This window comes from Rhododendron vialii, chromosome 4a, assembly GCF_030253575.1.
Source record: "Rhododendron vialii isolate Sample 1 chromosome 4a, ASM3025357v1".
In the NCBI taxonomy this organism is placed as follows: domain Eukaryota; kingdom Viridiplantae; phylum Streptophyta; class Magnoliopsida; order Ericales; family Ericaceae; genus Rhododendron; species Rhododendron vialii.
The window spans coordinates 24,179,400-24,205,039 of record NC_080560.1 but is presented as its reverse complement, the minus strand read 5'-3'; the positions used below and the strand labels follow the sequence as shown (position 1 = coordinate 24,205,039).

General features: G+C 45.7%; 1 protein-coding gene across 1 annotated transcript; it reads left to right on the top strand.

The window, feature by feature from the left end:
• Positions 1-16,164: 16,164 nt before the first annotated feature.
• On the top strand, positions 16,165-17,181 carry LOC131323817 (uncharacterized). The gene has a single exon (XM_058355656.1). The coding sequence runs from the start codon at positions 16,165-16,167 to the stop codon at positions 17,179-17,181; it is 1,017 nt and encodes a 338-aa protein (XP_058211639.1).
• Positions 17,182-25,640: the final 8,459 nt, after the last annotated feature.

Genomic DNA, 25,640 nt, shown 5'->3' with positions numbered 1-25,640 from the left:
GGCCATATGTGGCTTTTGAATACTGTTTTGTTTTGATACTCTGTCTTCGTTCCTGGGTGCATAGTTTAATTAAGTGTTTCGTACTTATTTAAGTTTCTCGTACTTGTGCATGTATTCGTATGCATTCCTAAGATATGTTTTGTTTTGCCAAGTGTTTCGTACTTGAACTTTTTTTGTTGTGCATATTCTCGGATGCTTGGATATATGCCTAAGTTTACTCGTACTTAAAGCATTTAGTTATATATCTTGTATAAACGTATGGGTCTATGAGACCAACCTCTGCTCCCCAATATGAAGGATGGTTGAAAAAGAAGTGGCAGACTTCATATTATTGTACCCAGAATAAAAATGTAAAGAACATGCCTTTATTCAGAATTGGAATTTGAAAAATTCAAAACTCAAGGGGGCGTTACTCGTACCCCTTGCAACTAATAAAACACAAGAGAGTTTTATTTGTAACTCTCACACAATCATGATGCGTATAAAGAAAAAATATACTCAAACATATTTATATAAAGAACTTTCTCAAGTTGTGGACATTCTAAAGCCTTGGCACCGGGTTCCCGTCCAGGTCTGCCAATCGATAAGCCCCAATGCCCACAATCTCAGTAACTCGATATGGGCCTTCCCAATTGGCTCCTAACTTTCCCTCATTGGCTACCTTAGTGTTGCCGAGCACCTTTCGAAGCACAAGGTCTCCAACACCAAACTCTCGTGGATGTACACTTTTGTTGTAGCTTTTTATTAGCTGCTCTTGATATGAGGCCAAATGCACCAGGGCCCACTCTCGTCGTTCCTCGGCAAGGTCTAATTCAATTTCCAGGGCTCTGTCATTTCCTCCACTTTCAACCAAAGTGGTCCTGTTGGTCGGCAGACCTATTTCTAATGGAATAACGGCCTCCGTTCCATAGGCTAATGAATAGGGGGTCTCTCCCGTAGACCTCCTAGGCGTTGTTCGGTATGCCCATAGAACCAATGGCAATTCATCAGGCCATTTCCCCTTTGCTTTATCCAACCTCTTCTTAATCCCATCAAGAATTGTTTTGTTGGAAGCTTCGGCTTGTCCGTTACTTTGAGGGTAGGCTGGAGTCGAGTAGTAGTTCCTTATTCCATATTGGGCACAGAAAGCTTTGAACTTTTTCTGAAATTGGGATCCATTGTCTGTAATCAATGGGTAAGGGACCCCAAAGCGAGTAATGATGTTCTTCCACACGAACCTTTCTATCATAGGTTTAGTGATTTTGGCCATTGATTACAGACAATGGATCTGCCTCAATCCACTTAGTGAAATAGTCTGTTGCAACTAGCAGGAATTTTCGATTCCCAGTTGCTTTGTGTAGTGGACCCACGATGTCCATTCCCCATTGAGCAAACAGCCAGGGGCTTGTCAAAGGCACTAGATCCTCGGCTGGTGTTCGAATCATTGGTGAAAACTTCTGACACTTCTCACAAATTTTTACGTATACCTTAGCATCTTCTTGCATGTACGGCCACCAATAACCTTGGGTGATTGCTCGATGGGCTAAGGACCTGCCCCCAGCGTGGCTTCCACATGTTCCCTCGTGAATCTCATGGAGGAACTTTTGCACCATTTCAGGATGCACGCAAAGCAAATAGGGTCCTGTAAAAGACTTCCTATACAATTTTCCCTCTGGGGATAACCAGAACCGAGCAGATTTGGTCCTTATTTTATGAGCCTCCTTTTTGTCTGAAGGGAGTATTTCATCTCGTAAAAACTCCACAATTGGGTCCATCCACTTGGTCCCTGGTTCACGTCCAGGACCATCTCCTCATGTCTTCCAACGCTCGGCTCAGTCAGATACTCTACGACTATCTTTCTTTTAAACTCAGTTGGTACAGCTGCGGCTAACCATGCTAAAGAATCTGCGTGAGCATTCTTTCCAGAACTTATCTGTTCAACATACACCCTTTCGAAGGTATCAAGCAAATCTCTGGCTGCCTGTACATAGGCCGTCATCTTCTCGCTCCGGGTTTCATATTGCCCGGACAGTTGATGGACTACAAGCTGTGAATCACAATATACCCTAACCCGTTCTGCTTTTAGGGTTTTTGCACTTCTCAAGCCAGCTAAAAGTGCTTCATATTCCGCCACGTTATTTGATACATTAAACCCTAGCCGAACAGATAGTTCTAACATTGACCCTTCAGGGGGTAAAAGCACAACCCAGATTCCTGATCCAGTGTTGCAAGTTGACCCGTCAACGAATAGCTTCCATTCCTGGGGATCTTGTTCGGCTGGTGCCTATTTCTTCGTTATAGGTGGTCTTGCTTCCTGCTCCTTTCTCGTAGGAGGCATAGGTGCTACTGTGGGTGAGAATTCTGCCACAAAATCAGCCAACACTTGGCCTTTGATTGCTGTGCGCGGTTGATAATTAATATCATATTGGCTAACCTCAACGAACCAAGTTGAGATCCTTCCCGAGAAGTCTACTTTTCGTAGCATCGATTTCAATGGAAACTCAGTATAGACTACAACTTCATGGCTCTGGAAATAATGTGGCAATTTTCTGGTTGCTGTTCTTAATGCCAGGACTAACTTCTCGAGGGGCAAATATCTTGTTTCTGCATCTAATAACGTTTTGCTCACATAATAGACTGGGATTTGCTCGGATCCCTTATTTCTCAAGAGGACTGCACTCACAGCATGCTCAGAAACGGCTAAGTACAAAACTAAGGACTCACCTGGTTCTGGAGTCGAAAGAAGGGGAGGAGAAGCCAAATATCCTTTTAGATCCTGGAAGGCTTGTTCACACTCTGCTCCCCATTTGAATCCTTCCCTTTTCTTTAACACCTGAAAGAAGGGTCTGCACTTGTCACTTGACCGGCTAATAAAACGATTAAGTGCCGCTGCCATCCCAGTCAACTGTTGGACTTCTTTCGTTGTCCGAGGACTCTGCAGATTCTGTAGGGCCTTTATCTGGTCGGGGTTCGCCTCAATCCCTTTTATGGTTACAAGGTGGCCCAAAAACTTTCCAGAACTGACTCCAAACACACACTTCGAGGCGTTGAGTCTCAGCTGGTACTTCCTCAAAATTTCAAAAGTCTCCTTCAAATCTACTCTATGGCCTGGCCCAGTTTTACTTTTTACCACCATGTCGTCTATATAAACCTCCATAGTTTTGCCCAGCAATTTTCTGAACATGATGGTTGCCAATCTCTGATATGTTGCCCCTGCATTCTTCAATCCAAAGGGCATAACATTGTAACAGTATAACCCTCGTGGTGTAATAAAAGAAGTCTTCTCTCGATCTGGCCCGAACATAGCAATTTGATGATATCCTCGATATGCATCGAGAAAACTCATTCGCTCGTATCCTGCAGTTGCATCAACTAGCTGGTCTATCCTTGGAAGCGGGAAACTGTCCTTTGGGCATGACTTGTTTAAATCTGTAAAGTCTACACAAACACGCCTTTTTCCATTCTTTTTCTTGACAACAACAGTATTGGATAGCCATTCTGGATAGTAAACCTCCCTTATTGCTTTGGCTTCCAACAAACGGTCCACCTCTTCTATTACAGCATCAACATGCTGTACGGCTGCCCTTCTTTTCTTTTGAATGACTAGCTTATGCTGTGGATCTACATTCAAATGATGGCAAATAACGTCTGTATTCACCCCAGGCATTTCCTCTGGTGTCCAGGCAAATACGTCGATGTAAGTCTTTAGGAAACTTATCAACTCAGTCTCTTCCTCTGCTGGCAGTGATTCCCCAATTAAAAAATACTTATCTGGATCAGTCTCGTTGATCTGTGTTTTCTTCAAACCCTCAACTACCCTCTCGGTTGGGTTCTTTCCGATATCCTCAATGGTCGGCTGATCTGGAATTTCCACTGTATTGATATGGTGGGCGTTATGGATTCTTTTTATGATGGATACTAAACATTGTTGAGCTACCTTTTGGTTATCCTTGATCTGTTCAATCCCATTGGATCCTGGGAATTTTACCATTTGATGGAAAGTAGAAGAAACTGCCCTCATCTTGTGTAACCATGTTCTCCCTATAATCACGTTATAGGAGGACGGCACATCCACCACCAGGAAGTCTGTTCGTAGTACCACTGTCCCAGCCTGAACAGGTAAAGTTACCTTTCCTAATGGCCAAACTGCTCCTGCTCCAAATCCAACCAAAGGGGTTACTGATTGTACCAAATCTTCTTGAGTTAGTCCCAGCTTCTTGAATGCATTGTAATATAGCACTTCGGTGCAACTCCCTGAGTCCACGAGGATTCTTTCCATGTCATATTCCCCAACTCGTAGGGTTATGACTAAAGCATCATTGTGAGGTACCTGGACTCCTCCCAGATCTTCATTTGTAAAAACTATGCCCTCGTTGCATGCTTCTTCGTTACGCCCTCTTTTCTTTCCCAACTGCATCACATGTTGGTCATGTTTAATCTGTCTCTGAAGCAATCTCACCTCATTTCTCGTATAAGGTTCGGCTAATCCATGTATCATATGGATTACTCCCTTTGGATTCTGCTCGTAATCCAACTCCATTGCCTTTTCTTTATCCTTGGGATCTTCTTGGATAAACTTTTTGAGATAACCTCGCGAGACCAGATCATCAAGATGCCTTGTAAACATCTCACAATCCTCAGTCATATGGCCCCAATCCTTATGGTAGCTGCAGTGCTGATTCGTAGCACATTTTGCATCTTTATTCCCACCTAGACTCGGAGGCCATTTGAAATAAGGTTGATTCTTTATTCGATAAAGAATCCTGTAGATGGGTTCTTTCCAGACTGTGGTTATTGAGAAGAATGATTTGGGATCTGGAGCTTGTTTGTCCTTGTATGGCTCTTTCTTTGCCTGCCCATAATCTTTCCTTTCACGATAAGTTTTGGGTTTTGGCTTGTCTGCTTTCTTTACAGGCCCCTTTACTTGCTCGGCCGCCACCTTACCATCCTCCCGAAGTATGTCGTCCTCATTCCTGGCATGCTGCTCAATTCGCTCCATCAACTTTGCCAGTGTCTGTACTGGACTCATGTTCAGGGATTTACGCAGTTCCCCCCGAACAGGTAAACCTGTCTTGAACGTGGCTATTGCGTATTCCTCGCTGCAACCTTCAATCTCGTTGAAGGTTTCCCAGTACTTTTTTGCATAGATCCTAATCGGCTCGTCCTCGCCTTGTTTCATAAAAGAGAGGCTCTCAAATGTTTTTGGAGCTCTTCTGCTTGTCAAAAACCGTGCAGTGAATTCTTCGGCCAACTGCACCCATGTTCGGATGGAGCGTGAACCCAATCTATGAAACCAAGACAAGGCTACCTTCCCTAAACTTGACGGGAACATCTTGCACATAATTGCATCATCTCCTTCATGCATAAACATTGCCTGCTGGTAATGCTGTATATGTGCCACGGGATCAGCATCTGTCTCATATGGGATGAACGTTCCGTGTTTCACTCTGGTCGGCAACCTAACCTCCTGTAACTTTCTTGCAAAAGGAGAGGATGCTATTCTTAAGTGCTTTCCGTGGTGCCTCTCGTGCAGTCTTGGTTTTATCCTCTGGTCCTTTAGTTTTGTTGGGTCTAGTTCTTTCCCAATCGAAATCAGGTCTTTCGTACCTGTCCCTATGATGTTTCCTGTTCCCTTCCTCCTCAGGGGTAGAACTTTGACCTCTGCTTCTCCTCCTTTTTGGAGAAACCCTCATTCATTCTGGTGTTCGGCTCTTGCTCCTCTCTTTTCGTGGAGAAGCTTTGTGTCGCCTTGGGGTTGGACTTCTGCTTCTGCTCCTTCTTCCTCGTGAAGGAGCTTTTCTGTATTTTATCATAGCATACTCATTGCCTCTAGAATTTCTTCGAGACAGTCCGGAATCCTCCGGATGTTCCCTGATTCCCTCTAGTTCTCTGATCTCATGCTCTCGTTTTTTAATCAGACGAGCATACTCCTCAATTTCTTGCCTCTTTTTATCAAGGACGTCTTTGCTCCGGTGCACACTCCTGGAGTGTGCGACCGATTCATCCCTTCGATGGGATTTATTCCTTCTCGTGGATCTTGAAGTCATATCTCCCTCTCTATTTTTGGAGTTATCATGGACGGTAAGGGGGCGGCCCTTACTTGTGGTCCTCCTGTGTCCACCCTCGGGCTTTCTCGGAGCCCCAGGTGGAGATTTATCCCTTCCTCCATCTAGCACATTCTTTAGGTCGTGGGGTGTTGCTGGATCTACTTCCACCATGGTCGTATTTCAAAGGGAACTCTTTCGTTTCCCACAGACGGCGCCAATTGTAGGTGGACAAATTCAATTAGTGCTTTGTTCTGCACTAAATTGTAACGGCTTCTCGTGCTCTTGACCGTAACCCTAATTCGTCGTTGGAACCTTTGATTTGCAAAACAGACAAGGAGTGAGCGCACCTTTGCCTCTCGTGGCAAAGGCCCTCCAATGCCTTAGTTAGTATCACGTACTGGGAATAAACCCTAAATATCAATAGGAAATCACGTATGAGTGCAATGTATTGCGTACCTTTCACCTCTAGGTTTACCTTATATTTATAGATTCATGGATGCTTGCTGCCCAAGTATCCATATTGCCCTAGGTTTCCTACCTCGTATAGGAAAACCAGGATATTTTGGATTCTCGTTCCCTTATCAGTTCATTACCTTAATCCTTGTAGGACTCTTTTCCATAACAAGCCGAACATCCCATTCCCGTTGGGTATCTTTTACAGATCCTACACTCTCGGGATCTCACTTTTTAACGGAATACCACTGTTTCTGGACTCTTCAAGAGTGTTCCCTCTACTTCAACATTTGATAGGACTTCTCTCTTTGTTCGGCCATCTCATGGCCGAACAGACGGCCTGGACCAGTCACTTCACATGTAATTGGTCCTTTATCAATTATTTGGGCTATGGCCTTATTAGGAGCGCTCCTCCTGTTCGGCCTTCTCATTGCCGAACAAGTTACATGAACAGTGGCTTCACATGTCACTTTCCTTTTATTTGGTCCAATAACTTCTCATGTTTTACTGAACCAAGACTCGTACAACTTTTCTGGACCAATGACTTCTCATGTCACTGGTCCATAGCGCGATGACTTTGCTTCACAACGTGTTCGGACCCTCTTTGGATCTATTCGGGAATACCTCCCTACAGGCAATGGCAGAAGGAAGCAAAGAGAGCTCTCACCTGGTTGTAGAGAGAGAAGGGTGAGATACGAGCTTTGGGTAAGAAACCTGAAACATCCCTTTTTGGGGTTTTAAGAGAAACGGAGTTGAAACGTCCCCTTTCACACGGTTACATGAAAAGTAACGGAAAAATGAAGATTCAGCAGATGCTGTTCTAACACCGTTTGGCTAAAACGTCAGTTCGCATTTAATGAGAGGCGTATGAAATGTGCCACGTGGAGTCACTATTTAAGGAAAATGATGATTTAATCGCCAGAAAACATCAATAGGTTTAAATACTATATTAGCATAAGGTCCAAGGTGTTCGGCCTATGGCTCGTTCTTAAGCTTCACTCGTTTCCCCCAAACAGTGGTATCGAGCAAAAGCTGGGGAGCAATTGTAGGGAGGTATTCCCGAATGGGCACGACTAGTGGCCGAACACGTGGCACGAAGAAGCACATAGTAAATAAAGCAGGTAATACTACCTGCTTTATAGGGCGGTGATCGGCGTAGTGGTCTAATGACACGTGAAGTCACTGGTCCGATTGTCCGTTCGGCGGTAAAGGCCAATGACATGTGAAGTCACTGGTCCGGGCAGTCTGTTCGGCGATGAGATTGCCGAACTGAGAGAGAGCTCCAATCAAGTACTGAAGTAGAGGGAACACTCTGGAAGGTCCAGGACAGTGGTGTTCCGTAAAGGAATAGGATCCCGAGAACGTAGGATCTGGTAAAGATACCCAACGGGAATGGGATGTTCGGCCTGTTATGGAAAAGAGTCCTAAAAGGACGAAGGTAATGAACTGATAAGGGAACGAGAATCCAAGATATCCTGGGTTTCCTATATGAGATAGGAATCCTAGAGCAACAGGGATGCTTGGGCAGCAAGCATCTATTATTCTATAAATATGAGGTAAACCTAGAGGTAAAAGGTACGCAATACATCGCAACACGATTATTCACTTACTAATAATTAGGGTTCTTCTGCTAGTACGTGACACTAACTTTGCCATCAGAGCGCCTTTGCCACGAGAGACAAAGGTGCGCTCATCCCTCGTCTATTTTGCAGATTAGGATTCCGACGACAAAACTAGGGTTCCGGTGAGAAGTCACGTGAAGCGGTTACCAAGTTGTGCCCTTCTAAGCACCAATTGTTTTCATCCCCCTACACTCTCTAGTTCGAAGTATAATGTAGAATATCCTTAACTGATTTCTCTAAGTATATAAGGTTATCTATCACTTATAATGTTTGGAATGCATGATAAATGGTGATTTGAGCATGATTAGTACTATAGAGTTAGATGATCTTGCTAGTTTAGTTTCAAGATTACAATGAATGATTTATGATTACGTATGTGAAAAGTCCTACCGCGGAGTCGTTGCATGAAAACGAGACACAGAAATCGAGAAAGTATAAACATGACACCTAGGGTGTGGTTAATGAAAATGCGTGTTTTGAAAAGGTGAAATGTTTTGGAAATCGCAATGTGGCCGGATGTGGTAGCCCATTGTGTGGTGTGTGTTTTGTGTGCCAATGGGAACCCGGTGTGACGGAACCATTGTGAGAATACTCGGGAGACCGGAACGGCAGAACCAAGGTTGGGTGTGTGGCATGGTTATCCGCGGAGAGGAGCCAATGCAAAGTTTTGTGTGCCAATGGGAACTTGGTGCGGCAGAACCATTGTGAGGATACTCGGGAGACTGGAATGGCGGAACCGAGGTTGGGTGTGTAAAATGACGATTTTGAAAATGTTGATTGGTTGATGGAAGGTGAAACCAGTGACATGGCCTATGAAATGACGCGTAGGAGAAACTCAGAAATCATGGACACCAACGATAGTGAATAGTGAATGCAGATGTGTCATTGTTATCTGTTTGTTAGATATGTTTGTACTAAGTAGAATTTGTTAACAATATGCCATTATGCTTGTAAAATAAGGGTTAGGGGGGTATGGGTTACTCTATTGAGCTTTTGTAGCTCACGGTGTTACCTTTGGTGACCCTGACATATTATATTGGTGACGATGCTAGTATAATGTGTCAGATCTTATAGATGTACAGGGTGAACTCTACACCTTGGAAGCCTTTGGAGCTGGCCAGGATGGAGGAACAAACAGAGCAGAAGATAGTAACCCTAGTTCCCTCCCTTATTTGAATAAAAGTACTCTTTTGATATTTATGTTGTAATATTGAGCCAGACTCTATTTAGATTTTCAATAAAATTTCCTATTTAACGTTCCCAAAATTATGGGTGTTACATGAATAGTCTGATAACAGAATAGGTGGGCCGCACGCCGTATCACAAGACCGTGCGCGGTATTGTGATAAGCCATGTGATAATGATTCTGATCTGGACAGTCCGCTATTTAGTTACTTCATTTCACAATATCATACTCTTATCATTCTTGTACAGATAGCACCACGCACACGCCAATGTGATATATTTTCCCATGTCCCTTCCCCTCTTACTTATTCATTAAAGAGTTCCATTTTTCAAAAGATTTATGAAATTTTCCCCTTTTAAAAATGTTCAGTAGAGACCGATTTTTACTGGGTGAATGGGGTGCTTTTTAACAAAACCTTCCCCGTTCATAATGTGGCTCCCGAACCCAAAGACTCGACGTTTTGTTAGACCAAAAGCCTTTTTCAAACGAATTCTCGATTTCTCGGATCATCCATCTCAAAAATTCAGGTGGCGACTCTAGAGCTCGTGCCGGTCGGGGAGCCTATAGTGGCGACTCCGCTGGGGACTTTTATTATTCGAAACTTTGGAACTTACATTGTTCCAAAAGAATCGAATAAATTCAAAAGCCAAGCTTGAAAGGTATTTTCAAAGGGGATTTTCAATATCTTTTGTAAAATAAAACTCTTTTATCCTATACACTTTGCACCGCACAAGTAGTGTGTTCTGGCAATCTTGTCCGGTTCGCCGGCGACAAGCTCTCCCGGGATGCCTATCAACCCTCGACTACGATGAGCCATCGTATTGCCTGACCATTGTCTTGCAATACACTCGACAATGGGAAGTACATCTTGGCTCTAGTTCGGGGAACCCTGTTGAGACTTAAACCGGTCTTTGCACTTGTACATAACCGTAGAACCATCCCAACTAAGACAAGAACCCGCGGTTAGGACTTATGTGATATATCCTGCTTATGTGCACTCGTTTTCTGTACATACATATCATTCATGCATCATTGCATCATGTAGGCTAGAGGATAGGAGACTCCCTTAGGATTCAGTCAGTCTAGGAGGCTCTAAATCCATGGAGTTTGAGATACCTCTGGTGTTTGCCGTGCCCGAACGGCTCCCTTGATCTAGGACTAACCTTAAGGGTGTGCGTATCTGGATTCCGGCAGTCATATTGCTGTACCTCGGATGGTCAAATTAAGAAGATTGGCTCTAGTTCCAAAGCATTCGGAATTTACCCTGCCTGACAGCACCTACCCGGATTGTCAGAAATCTTCTGTACAAACACCTTAAGTGAGATCCGGATCACAGTAAGTCCTAGGCTTAGTTTCTAGGAGGCATGAAGAAAGGTAGGAGAAGTATCTGTGATGAGTTGAGGGTTTCCCCTTCTGCTTTGTTGCCAGTTCTAAAACATTGGTCGTCCGTGAGAAGAGGATGTACCCAATTGGTTTCGTCCACTTCAAAGACTGGTTCGTATAGACACCCTGGAAGGCACTCAATTATTTGAAGTTCCAATAGCATGGGAAGAACAACCGTCAACAGAAACATTACAAGAACACTTAGCAGAGCTGCTATCCGAAAATCCCTTACCAATGGCTGATCAAGAAAGTGGGGTAGAAGAGCTTACGCAAAACATGGCTGCTTTGGATACCCAACTCAAATAGTCCATTGCCAATGTCGATGCGCAACTCAAGGCTTCTGTTGCATCCATGAAGAATGACATAATCATGGTGATGGAGACCATGCAAGAAATCAGTGATAAACTTCAAACCAAACCTCCTCCCCAATATGAGCAGCCCAAAGAAGAAGCACCAACTACAGATCCTAAGCTAGTTGCTCTTATTACCAAGATTAGCAAGGTAGAGGAGTCTGTTCAAGAATCTAAGCGACTTGGGAAGGGACAGGTCGATATGAACAAACTGTGCTTATTTCCAAACGCTAAACTGCTGGAAAAATTCAAAGGTGTGGACTTTGCGAAGTTTGACGGCACTGGTGATCCAAAGGCACACCTTCAGGGATATGTGGGCTCTCTCACCATGTGAGGAATTGAAAAGGAAGCCATGGCACAACTATTTCATGAGTCTCTATCTGGTCCTGCCTTGCAATGGTTCCTTACTCTTGAACCATCCAAGAAAAGGACTTGGGAAGATATTGGGACAACCTTTGTAGCCCAATATGACTTCAATGTTGATTTGAAAATGACCACCAGGGAACTAGAAAGTACTAAGATGAGTGAGAAAGAGAGCTTTGCTGATTTTGTAAAACGTTGGAGGGCCAAGGCCGCCCAAATGCAAAACAAGCCAGATCTTAAGGAGCAAATACGAATCATTACAAAGAACTTGCCAAGTTCTTTTGCCCCGTACATGGTTCTTTCCCAGGCCACCCCAAATTTTGAAACTTTCTATGACACTCTGGATTGGCTGTAGAGGAAGCTTTGCGGGACGGCACCCTAGAGAAAAAGGAAACGGGGCCAAAGTCCAAAAGGGCATATTCTGGTAACAGTAACGTTCTTTCTGGGAATGTCAATCAGGTGGAACTTCATCCGCCAAGCCCATAGAAGTGAACCAAATTTCCAAAAACCAAAATCCCAAAATCGAGCCTTCACCCAATTCAGCACCCCAAGATTTGCATTACTTAAGAAGCTCATAGAGATCGGGGTGTTGAAACCTCTTTAACCACCACAAACCATCCCACCAAACCTAAACCAAAGTGTCTATTGTGAATTCCACCTGATGCCTGGCCATACCACCGACAATTGCATTCGCCTTCGTCATGAGATCCAAAACCTCATTGACAATAAGGTTATTGACACCCCTCCTCCAGATAAACCATTTACCATTTCAAACCCTTTACCACAGCATAACACTCCCTTTCGTATCAACCAAATCACATTAACCCGAGATCAAACCACCCAAGATTTTAATCCAACCCTTTTTATTACCTCTGATACTGAACCTAAACCGGTTGTGGAAATTCCCGAGGAAACAACTTTTTGCTTTCTATGGGAGTGGGAAAATACATGGGGAAACCTCGTTTCAGATTAGGAAGAATTCGAAGCAGCCAACCTTAAGAGGGATGCTGAACCACCATTCGAGCCTGGATGGGAAGTTGATTGGAAGAATGTTCATGCTGACCCTCTTGATGGACTTTCTCTATATATGATGTTCGAGGGCCAGAATGAGAACTATCAAATCCCTCAAGAAGTTTACGAGTGGGAATGGGACCCAACCCTAAATGAGTATCAACTTTTAGCGAGGGATGACCCGCTGGATATGTTTTCTTTACCTGCAATGTTTGCTAAAGAATACCAACTCGAGATGACAGCCTATGGTTGGCCAGAATTTGTTCCAGACTTCTACCATCTCAATAATTTTGATGATGACATCGACCATATCCCATGCATCCGAATCTAGGGCTCTCAGAGTCAGAGGAAGAGGTGGCCAGTAGTGAGTTTAACCCCATGGATTACATCGTGGAAGAAGCAGAATCAGAACCATTGGTCACCTTCCCGAAGGATGTTGATGTTGCCATGATGAACTTATGGGAAGACGAACCGGGAGCCAAAGCAAGACCATGGACCAGCTCTGAAATTGTCAACATAAAAGTAGGAAATGAGGAATGGACTGTGAACAGGGCAGTAATGGAAGTCGAGCAATAGAAACCAGAGGACCTTTGGGAAGATCTAGTTATTGCTGACCTAGCGTCCAACGTCTAGGATACCACCATTGGAACCAAGCTCAAGGCTCCCATCGACTTATGGAGTGAAGAATCAAAGTACCGCCAGATTGACCACCTGACCAGGAGTGGCCGTATTTATCAACGTCCCAACCTCCAAATCGGAGAGCCCTCTAACCCCGCAGCTCCACCAGCCAAAGAGCTCTCAAACCCTTTCATTATCCCAACCAAAAACACTTTCCAACCTTTTGCTCCACCAACCAAAGAGCCTTTCCGTCCCGAGAAAAAACCTTAAGGGGATGGTCAAGCAATAACTTGAACAGACTCAAGCTAAAATGTCTGTTTGGGATGTACTTGCTGATTCCACTCGCCACCGAGAAGGGCTCATCCAAGCCCTCTCCCATTTGAAAGTGCTCTCCGGTATAACCCTAAATGAACTCGTGGCACTCATCAAGACCATACCCATCAAGCATGCCATAACCTTCACCGATCGAGATCTGCCCACCGAAGGAACAGACCACAACAGGCCGTTCCATGTCACTCTGAAATGTTATGGTAAATGGGTCCCGGTGATTCTAATCAACAATGGGTAAGCTATCAATGTTTGCCCGCTCCATGTCGCTTACTGCTTGGGGTACAAAAATAAGGATTTTTCTCCCTCAGAAGTCAAAGTCTGAGCATATGACAGCACTCGCCGCGATGTGGTTGGAACTCTCATGCTTCCTATGACCTTTGGATCTTATCAAACTGAGGTGGAATTTCATGTGGTGAGCATCCCTGCCTCCTTCAACTTGTTGCTAGGAAGGCCCTAGTTGCATCGACCAGACATTATGGCGGTACTCTCCACTCTTCATCAGAAAATTCGTTTGGGACTTGAGACAAGAATGCTCATTATTCATGAGACTCTGGGATCCGCGCACCTATTGAAGACAATGCCCCACTTTTGAAAATCTAGCATGGGGAAGAAGACATTGCTCTGGGAGGCTTTTCGTTGGATACCTCCAATGCTGTCTTTTCGGTCAGGATTGATGATGATTTTGTCATTAGCAATGTCGCCATAAAGATGATGAAGAAAATGTCCTACATGCCAGATTTAGGATTGGGAAAGAATCTATAAGGACCTGCAAAGTTTGAAGCCCGTGGAACTCTGATGCGCACTACTGGCCTTGGCTATTTGACCTCAGGCGGTAGTAACGTGAAAAAAGGGGATAGACTGGAAGACTACTTTGTTAAGGAGAAAGCAAAACAAGTTTATCAGGGTCAGCCAGAACCATTTTGGGATAAGGAAACTAGTACTCTACTGCCAGGATTTGAAATATTCGCCAATGATGTTTGGCCGAAAAGTGAAGAAGAATTCGAGGTTGCCAAGGAACAGGAGAAACCAACTGATTGGATTGAGGTCTTTAACATGGGGAGTCTAGAGGTCTTGTTCAAGGAGGACGAACCAATGGGTACAGTCATGGAAGTTGAAGTATTGATGCTGGGATAGGAGGTCCCCGAAGACCCAACTTCGCTCATCATGGATGCCACGGGAGATTACAAAAACTGGACTTTCATACCAAGTGCAACGTGCCAAGGGTCTGATTTTGAGTCCGAGTCTTCCGAGTCTGTTGAGTCTAAGTTGGTGCCTCTTGGCCCCACTCCTCAAGGTCTGTACTTTGAATTTGAGTCTACCCGTGTGTATGGTGCCCCTGAGGCTTTTGCTAATGATGGAATAAATGAACCTGATTCCACTTACCTCCCTGATTTCGAAATAAATTGTGTCGACCCTGATGATGAAGGGATCGATTTCGATGGGGACATCCCTAAAGAAATCTGATCCCTAGTCGAAAGGGAAGATGAAAGGCATGATTAGCTTGTAAAAGAAGAAGTTGTTTTAATAAATTTGGGAGATGAAGGGAATCCCTAGATGATTCAAATCGATTTCGCGCTATCTGCAGAAGAGCGTCAAGCTCTCATAAGATTGCTGAAAGAATTCAAGGATGTTTTCGCATGGTCGCATGCTGACATGCCCAGAATCGATCCCAAAATCATAGAACACCGGATTCCCCTTTATCTCGATGCAAAACCTATAAAGCAGAAATTGAGACGCATGAGACCTGATTGGGTGCTTGAGATTAAAGAAGAAGTCACTAAGCAGATCAACGCAGGATTTCTAATGGTGACTAAATACCCCCAATGGATTGCAAACATCATTCCCATCCCTAAAAAGGATGGTAGGATTAGGGTCTACGTTGATTTCAGGAACCTCAACAAAGCAAGTCCGAAAGATGACTTCCCGCTACCGCACATTGATGTCCTGGTTGACAATACCGCTGGGCATGCTTTGCTTTCTTTCATGGATGGCTTTTCAGGTTATAACTAAATCCTAATGGCCCCGGAGGATCGAGAGAAAACCACATTTGTCACTGAATGGGGAAACTATTGCTATCGTGTGATGCCTTTTGGGCTAAAGAATGCAGGATCTACTTATCAGCGAGCCGCTACGACCTTATTGCACGACATGATCCACAAGGAAGTAGAGTTTATGTTGATGACATGATCGTCAAGGCCAAGGAGCGAGAAGGGCACTTACTTGCGCTCAGGAAGTTCTTTGAGAGGATCAGAAAGTACAGGATGTGCCTTAACCCGACCAAATGCACATTCGGAGTCACAGCCAGAAAAATGCTCAGATTCATGATTACCACCCGAGGTATCGAGGTCGATCCGTCCAAAATCAAGGCTATTCTAGAAATGGAGCCGCCACGGTCCGAAAAGGACATAAGAAGCTTCCTCGGTAAAGTACAATTTATCAGTCGGTTCATTGCCAAACTAACCTCGACTTGCGAACCAATTTTTTGCCTACTCAAGAAAGGTGTGTCATTCAAATGGGACAATAAGTGCCAGAAAGATTTTGAAGCAATCCGAACTTATCTACAAAATCCACCGGTGTTAGCACCCCTTGTGTCGGGAAAACCTTTGATCCTATACCTGTCAATCACTTCGTCTTTTATGGGATGTATGCTGGCACAAGAAGGAGACGATGGGGTTGAAAGGGCTATTTACTATTTAAGAAAAAAGATGGTCAGATGTGAAGAGCGTTATACTCCGTTGGAGAAAATGTGCTAGGCACTGGCATGGGCTTCCAAGAAATTAAGACATTATATGCTAGCCTACCCAGTGAGGCTGATTTCTTGAATGGACCCTCTCAAGTACTTATTTGAGAAATCGGCTCTCACCGGGAGGATGGCACGATGGCTACTGATGTTAGCAGAATTTGAATTAAAGTATGTTACCAGGAAGTCCATAAAAAGAAGAGCTGTTGCAGAATTCTTAGCCGATTGCCCAGTCGAAGGAGGTGAAGATGCTGAATTTAAGTTCCCTGACGAAGACATAATGACTTTAGCTGAAGATGTTTGGAAGTTGTACTTTGATGCCACTGCTAATCAGAAAGGGTTTGGAATCGGCGTGTCACTAATAGCACCTGACGGATCTCACATTCCGCTTGCGTTCAAGCTGAATTTTGAGGTCACCAACAATCAAGTGGAATATGAGGCTTGCATTGTGGGTATGGAAGCAACAATTGAGATTGGTATAGAGAAAGTGGAAGTGGTAGGAGATTCCAACCTGGTAGTGTCACAAGCCAATGGTGATTGGAAAGTCAAAGAAGAAAAGCTAAAGCCTTACCATCAAGATCTTGAGGATCTCATCCCTTACTTCAACAAAGTAACCTTTACTCATGTACCGAGGCTCAAGAATCAATTTGCGGATGTGTTAGCAACGTTGGCATCCATGGTCGAAATTCTTGTTGGTGTGAAGCTAAGGCCAATAGTGATCAAACAAAGGGATACGCCAGTATACCAACATGTCATGGCCGTTGATGAGTCTGATGATGGTCACCCTTGGTATTATGACATTTGGAGATTTGTGGAGAAAGGAGAATACCCCATTGGAGCAAGCAAGAAAGATAGAGTCGCTCTTCAGAGAATGGCAGCTCAGTACATCATTTGCGGAGGAAATCTATACCGGAGGTCGCACTGCCGTATGCACAAGATATGCATCCATGGTGTAGAGACAAAAAGGGTAATGGAAGAAATCCATGAAGGTGTGTGTGGTCCTCACATGAACGGCATGATGCTCGCCAAGAAAATTCTTAAGCAAGGATACTTTTGGACCACCATGGAAACAGAATGTGTGGAATACGTACGGCGATGACACAAATGTCAGATCCATGCCAACCTCACGCATGTCCTGCCATCTGAATTGCAGCAAATGACCTCACCATGGCCTTTTTCGGTATGGGGAATCGATGTCGTCGGGAGAATCGTGCCAGCGGCATCTATCGGTCACAAATTCATTTTAGTGGCCATTGATTACTTCACAAAATGGGTAGAAGCTGCTTCTTATGCCACTTTAACCGCAGTACAAGTTGCTCACTTCATCAAGCAAAATGTCATCTACCGGTATGGAGTTCTTCAGGCGTTCGTGTCCGACAATAGGGTTCATTTCAAGGGACGAGCCAAGGAAGTCTTGGACGAGTTCCAGATCCAAGTACACAAGTCAACAACCTATCGGCCACAGACCAACGGAGCCGTGGAAACAGCTAACAAAACCATCAAAGCCATTCTAGAAAAGACCATTCAATCCGCAAGAGATTGGCATGAGCAGTTGCCGCTAGCTTTATGGGGGTATCGCATGTCCGTACGTACACCAACAGGGGCAACCCCTTACTCTTTGGTCTACGGTATGGAGGTAGTACTTCCCATTGAGTTGGAGGTTCCATCTCTTTGGACTATGATCGAGTGTGAGGTCCAGGAGGCAGAATGGTTAAGCAATCGATTTGAAGAGCTCATGTTGTTCGACGAACGCTGGTTGAGGGCTCTCTATCATATTCAAGGGTATCAGAGGAGAATTGCACGCGTGTTCAATAAAAAGGTGAAGCCTAAGGAATTGTCAAAAGGCGATATGGTTTTAAAGGAAATCCGGGCACCAGTTTACGATCCACGTGGAAAGTTCTGACCAAAGTGGTCCGGGCCATACATTATCAAGACCATTCTATCTGGAGGAGCTACACAACTCATTGACTTGGACGGGAACGAATTTGCAACACTAGCCAACCTGGATCAGCTTAAGCGCTATTATCCCTGAAAGAAGCTCGTTGGGCTAAAAACCGCAAGGGCGGGTAGTCCTAGGCAAAAATTAGAGCAAAAGCCTAGTAGGTTGAAAACCTGTAAGGACATCCTAGGTAAAAATTAAGGCAAATAATGGACGAGCTCGCTAGGGCGGTACTAGGCAAAATTTAGAGCGCAAAAGGAGAGTGTCAAAACCAGAGTGAACCCTATCCTGAACTATGTTATGACCTGATTCCTTTGCTATAAGGATATGTAAGCAGCCTTACTCTGAGGCCCGGTCATGATCAATCAAAATAAAAATCCAGGTTGTGAGAGTTCAAAGCACTAAATCAAAGAAGGGGAAACCTCCACGACTCATTTTATTACGATAACTGCTTCTAATACATAAGGCTGAGCATGACTTTCGTAAACAAAAGTGGAACATGATGAAAGTAGGTTCACAATTTATTCCATGGTCAGGGTAATAGGATTGAGTCAGTTTCTTGGGCCCCAGCCCTTGAAAATGATATCCCTCCTGAGCCACTTCCGGTAGCTCCCGCGAACCATCACAGATGGGTAAGGATGCGCATCGGTCACCTCGTGAGTCCTCCAGAATCGCTGATAGTTGCAAAGAACGGAGTGACAAAAGAGGGGCAGAGCAACATCTACCACAACCTCTGCAGGGGCCTCTTGTCTAAGGCCAAGCTGACGCTGAATCCGGTAAGGAATATAGAAAGTGAAAGCCTCCAAACCAGCAAGGACGACCCAATGGGGGCCCATAAAGTGCACTGTCATAGGTGGAAGGTCCAGCCACGGGCTCCTCCAAGAAATGGTCTCAGCTCGCAGGCGCCTAAAGAAGTTGGCCCACTCAGAAACTCGTCTATCCGCAAACTCAAAGCATTGTAGGGACAATAGCCTAGCCTCGTACGCTCAATTGCTAGCGGGGATGGTGAGCACGTTCGCCTTATCGCAAAGCCAAATCTGCAAAAGAGAGAAAGACAAAAAACCATAGAAAGCCAAGCCGAGCACTGGGGTAAAATTAGAGCGTGAGAAAAACCCAAAAAAGGAGAGCTGAGTCAGAAGCCAACCTGTAAGAGGAGAGGACTACCCCCAAAAATCTCGGTCTCTCCAGAGCGAACCTTGTCCAAACCCATCAATGTCTCAGCCAAGACCATCGGGATCACATCCTTCCGAGCTTCGATTTGAATGGCAATGCTGACCAGTGCCAAGCTAGCATGGCCAACGGATGGCACCAAGAGGTAAGCCACAAGCAGGCACATGCAAAGAGCAGTCATGGGCCGAGTTTGATAGGTCATGTCTGCAAGATCACTGGGAGGGGAGAACATCTCAATGAGCTGCATCACGTTGAGATGACCATCGCTGACTAAGTAGCGAGCAGCACCACCACTCAATCCAAGGACCGCGGCCAAGACCTTGTAGACGCTCTCACGTATAGGAAGGATGGTGACTTCTCCCTATCCGAAGCCGCCAAGGTAGGCACGAAACTCCTCCATGGTAGGACAAAGCTCTTGCTCGCCAAAACAGAACATGTGGACCTCCGGATCCCAAAAACTCGTGGCTGCCCTTAAAAGCTCGGGGCGAAGATGGATGTTGCGAAGGTACCTCATGGAATAGAGACCATGAGCCCGAAAGTTGAGCCAATCAACACCCTCCATTGAAGCTAGCCATGGGCGGAGCGAACCGGTGAGCGAAAGGGCCATTGGGAGGAAGACAAAGCTTTAGAAGAATGAGGGTTGAGTGGGATAGAAAGAATTTGAAATTGAGAGCTTGAATTTATAAGAAGAGTGGAGGAAACAACTTCAACTTTCGAAGAGCCTTGGGTCTCAAAAGTGCAAATTTTCTATGAGTCTTGCGTAGGAAAAGGATTGGTCATAGCATGGAAATACAACGCAAACATTCATTGGCTCTGAAATGCCTTTGCACAGGTCAAACTTCAACCATCGTGCAATCTGCCTTAGGAAACAACAAAATGGAGACTGTCAGGAAAATAACCACGCGCGGCATAATGGAGCAATGTGCGGTATACTAAAACCAGGAAATTAGCACGGTGTAGCATTGATACCCCGTGGAACCTTGCGTCATAACGCACAACGTTTTGAAGAAACGCGCGGCATACTATGTTTGCATTTCTGCAGTTTTTGACAGCAAAGGTATGGAATGGATTCAGGTCATTTTGGGGCATCACCAACCACCAGAACATACTCCGACAAGTACATGGGACTACAGGGATGTTTCGCTTTGGGTCAACTCTCAAAATTCGAAGTCATAGTACGAAAAGTCAACAAAATCTCATTTTTAAGCCGCGTCAAAGTGTCAAAACACGTTTCAAGCCATTTCAAATCATTCCTTTGAGTCACATGGGTCATATTGGTCGAAAGTGACTTAGTCCAAATTCCATCTCGAGTCCCGAGTCAAAATTTGAAGTTGTCGCCTTTTAAAGTCAACATTTTCCTAGTTTTCGAGTGTGTCCCAAGCATAAGGTCAAACTTTCAAGTCGCATATCAAGCTTTGAGGGTTGCAATTGTCATATGTAGTCGTGTTTGAGCCTCCAGCAAGGGTATTTATGTAAATTCTCATATGTAGCATCAATTGTAAAGTTTATTCGATTATTCCTTTGATTTCTATTCCTTTGTCAATATATTTCCCATTGTAAGCCACGTATTGGACTCAGTTTTATGATCTATGGCTAGTTGTACATTCCGGTGAGCATCTTAGTTATTCAATTCTCATTGAACAGTAGCAATAAAGGAAATTGAATGACAAAAGACAATGGAAGAACATTTTCTGTGCGTATATACAGTCCCAAAGGCATCCATGAGTCAAAGTACATAACAAAATAAAGCATGCAGGTTCGAAGCTCAAAATCTTGCTTACCAGGGGCAAACAAGTGCCCCACAAAAGGAAGCACACAGGCTCCACCAAAAGGCAAAAAGCAAAAAGAAGAAAAACTCAATCCTCATCTCCGTCCTTGTCCTCCTCAGAAACCTCCTCCTCCGCCTCGGAGCTAGCAACCTCTTGGGTACAAGTGACTTTGGGCATGGTACTCCCAGAAGTGTCCTCCAGGTCAATGTCCGTAGGCTCCTCAGTCTAGTCGAAAACGGCGATAGGCTCTTCCTCAATATCACCGGAGTGTCGCTGTCTCTACGATGACCTTTCCTCTTTAGAGCTAGCAGAAGAAGCCTGTTGAACAAGCATGCGAACAGACTTCCGGTGTAGCCCTCGTGAAGCCCCTCTTCCAGCCTGCAATAGAATAACATTCATATAGCATTTGCATCATAATCATGGATAAGGGTAATGAAAGTGGGATAAGTGGCTAAGATTCAAGGGTTTACCATCGTCCCTTCGACGCGAGTTAGTACCGGTAGGGAATGGCCCATGGCATATAGCCGCACAAGCTGCTCTAGCCCCATCATGGCCGCTGCCATCTCCCTAGCATACTAATGAAAAAGTTAATTGGAACGTGCAGTGACAATAGCCAACACGCGAAAGGAATAAAAGCATGTCATACCTGAGCAAGGAACTCTGGAGGCTCAACTGCAGGGCATGGAATCTCTACCACGCTAGGGACTCCCTGGGCAGTCACCATGTCCACTGTCCAGGAAAGGGCGTACGACCTGGTTCTGCTTTGGCCCGCACTATCACCGCGGCCTCCAACTCCTCTTCCCCTATCTCCTCTTCCTCTTCTTCCTCCTCTACCACCCTACATTTGCTGCGTCACTTCCCAAGTAGCGCGTATCCCGAAGCTCTGCATCAAATGCTGAGCCTGGTATTCTGCGTAGTCAACATTTGCCTGGAAGAACGGTTCCAACTCAGGATCGGGCCACATGAATCGCTCGACCTCTTCCAGCGTGTACTGGCTTGTCCTCTGCACAAAAGGAGGAAATGGCCCAGGGACTCGGAATGTGTCCAATCCTAGTGACTGAAGTGATACCCGATTACCCAGGAACCACTCCCAGCCGTACGGAGACTCAAGCAGCACTCTCCCCCTCGCCACCTCCCTACTCTGAGCCACATATGGAACCTCAAAGTGATCCCAGATGTGCCAATGTACTTGCAATTAGGATCATGCGTCAGGAAATCATTCGATGGAAATGCATTTGGGAACGTGAATCAAGAAATCAAAGAAGCATGGATACCTGATCAGGACATAGCTCATCCACGTACAACCGGTAGGTGTTCAGGTCGCCTTTCCCCTTCTTTACTCCACGATACTCCTTCGACCAATGAAAGGCCTGAGGAAGTATCACGTCATCAGGGCATGATGTTGCGGGAGGGTACATGTCTAGTACCTTGTACGTCCAAAGCTGCAAATCAAGGCGTCAAGAGTTAGCATGAGATAATACAAATGCATGAATGGAAAGCTAACTAATATTAAAAGCAGAGTTTCAAAGCATACCTCCCAGACTCGACAATAGCCGCCGAGGCTCTTCCCCGCTCCTTAGGAAAGTGACCCCATGAACGCATAGCATGTCCCCAAGGCTGCGCCACCCTAGTCAAAGCGGGCTATCTCCCTGATGTGTCGCAAGGCCGGCAAAAAAGACAAATGAACTCGGTTGAGTCTGTTGGGAAACAAGGACGCACCGATCATGTACAAAAGAAAGCACTGTGCCATCTGCTCCTCTTGGACTCTCCCTTCTAGAGGCTCCGTCCAAAACTCCAAGAGCTAAGCATCCTCATTCTCCGTTCTCAACACGTACCCCAAGAGAAGCCGCTGGAACTCCACATCCCTCCCTGTCACAACATCATAGGAAATGGGGTCACCTCCGACCCTCAGCCCGGTGATCGCTGCAAAGTCCAAAGGTGTCACTGTCATCTCACCACCTCTCGACAAGGGCCCTCACCACCTGGCGATCGTTGCTCGCCCTCGTCAGTATCCTCACAAACTCCCCAAAGCCTGCCTCCCTCACCATCTCCCTTGAGGCCTCTAGGAGCCTTTCCCAAAACTTCGGCACGTCGGCCGCACCGCCGTAGCATGAGATTCCCACCACTTGTTGCAATAAATGTCAAGATTCAATAAACAGACATAATGTTCAAAGCAAGGAATGGAAAAGCATTGTACATTGTATTGAAATGCAAGTATAAAGATATACCTCGCCTCGTCGCAAAGACAAGTGCCGTTGAGGATCTCGCAGAACCAAGGACTCGTTGTAAACAGTCCTCTCAGGCTGGTAGGCGTCCAAAACTGAAGGCACCACTATGTGTCGGAAAGGCACGTAGGTCGCCTCGTCGTAAGCACTCAGGCTCTCAAGAGCCATCACCTCCTCAGCATGAGCCTTTTGACTTCCAAGAGCCGCCGTCGCCTCGTCCACCACGGTCCTCTGTGGAACCAACACCCCCTCCTCATACTATGGCTCCCTAGTAGCCCCAGACTCGAGCTCGGCCGCCCGAAGCTCCCTCTCCCGAGCCTCAAGCAAGGCCGCTGCCAGCCCAGGCACCCCCCGTAAGGTCTCTACTAAGTCCTTAAGGGACGCCGTCTCTAATTAGTCACCCATTCCAATAGGCCGCGACGACCCCGCACCCGCGCCACTGCCTGCGAACATGGCCGGTGTCTCCTACTCTTCCACCGGCTCTTCCTCGACAACGGGGCCTTTCCCCAAGTTGGCCCGAGGCTGTCTCATGGGAGAGCCTCCGTCTCTTCTGCTGCCCCCTCCGAACTACCACTGCCGTGGGCCTCTATGGCCCTCTCCTTTAAACCACCCGCAACCTCCGATTGGCCCGTGGACTTGCTTTCGCCCCTCGGCTCCATTGCACCCGAGCCCTCCGCGCCTTGGCCATCACAGGCCACCATTCCACTGCTACCACTGTCGCTGCCCACCACGACAGTCGAGGCCGCTGCCTCCATGGCCATGGTTGCCGGAACCGAAACCCTTGTGATCTCCGGAACATCCCCGATCACTGAGTCACTCTCCGGAGGGACCAGGGCGGCATAGCCTCGACCCTTGGTGGTTGATCACCACCGGGCATGTCTATATCATCCATGATTGCTATAGGAGAGAGAGAGAGAGAGAGAGAGAGAGAGAGAGAAAGAGAGAAAACCAAAAGAGAGAGATGATCGAGAGAGAGAGTACCAAGAAAGAGAGAGAGTCGAGAGAGAGTTAGAGAGAGGGCGCAAGAGAGAGAATTTTGAATGGTGGGGCGTATGGTATACGCCTCACCCGTATATACCCCCGAACCGGTTCGTCTGGAGCTGAATTTAGACCAGGTTCAAAACCCATACCGCCGCGCGGCATTCCAAGAAAACGCACGGCATATCAACCTAACATGCTGAAATTTTGGGTCCTGAACCTTGTTCTAAAGATGATTGGATTTCCAACATTCAGCTTTGGGCCCCGTGCCTATTAAATGGACCATTTTTCAAGACTCGAACAAGATTTGGTATGCCTTGCATGATTAGATAGCCACGCACGGCGTTATGTTCGTCTCGAATTCCGAACAGTTTCTTAGTGTCTGATACTGTGATGCTTAGTTCATTCGAGTTTATTCAGAAACAAAAATGAAAATGAGATCACATGAACAAACGGAAAGGGGATTTTTCATTCATGGATCCGGGGCGACCCTTTGAATTTTTCCATTACATTTAAAAAAAAAGAAAAGCAAAAACAAAAAGAAAATCCTACTGCCCCTCCTTTTCTTCTTCCTCGTCCTCCACCTCAGTCGCTCCCCTCACCGAACGCATCATTCGCTCCATCCGAACGGTCGTCAGACCCGTTCGGATTCACCTCAGAATCCTCTGCGGTATCATCAAACCCGCGCCCCGGTGCATACTCAGGGTCGTGCTTGTTGTCCTGCTGGTCGAAGGCAAAGTTCTGAAGATTGGAGATCGCACGGCGGAGAGTGCGAATGGTAAAGATCAACCTCACAATCTGCCGATTGAGTTCCTCTATCTCTTTGCGGTAAAAGTCCATTTCGGCCTCAAGAGAGATCACTCGTGCCTCAAGGCTGTTGTCTGCCATTCCTATTGTCAAAGGTTTTGAGTATAACCTATTCTCGAAGAGTGTGGATGGATGTGAAGAGGTTGTAGAGAATTTTTGATGGTGGTGCATGGGATGAGGCACCGCCATCCTTATAAATAGGCCCCAGCTGTCAAAAGGGCACGCCTGTATTAATGGGCACCCTTAAACTAGCCGATTGTTCTCGAAAATCGAAGAGTTGCATGGGAAGTTGAAACTCCGTGCGGTACGCTGCTAAGCCACGCGGCGTTATGGCGCCACAGGATTAAATCATTTTTCTTGAAAATTGATCAATCCAACCACTAATATCCCCCTCGGGAATCAAATATTCCAGCCGTCTTGCAGAAGAATCTTTTAGAATGGTGTGCTTCGGTCAAAGGATTAATTTCGTCCTTCGGGACTTGTCGAATTTTCGTCCTCCGGTACTCATCGAGTTTTGTCCTCTGGGACGTCTCAAAATTTTGCATTTCGAGGGCTTGTCTCAAATTTTGCCTTCCGAGGGCTTGTATCAAATTTCGCCTTCCGGGGGCTCGTCTCAAAGTTTTGCCTTTCAAGGGCTTGTCTCTAATTTTGCCTTTCAAAGGCTTGTCTC

Excerpts from the sequence above, each read along its gene's own strand:
- LOC131323817 (XM_058355656.1), top strand. The coding sequence starts at position 16,165 with ATGGACCCTCTCAAGTACTTATTTGAGAAATCGGCTCTCACCGGGAGG.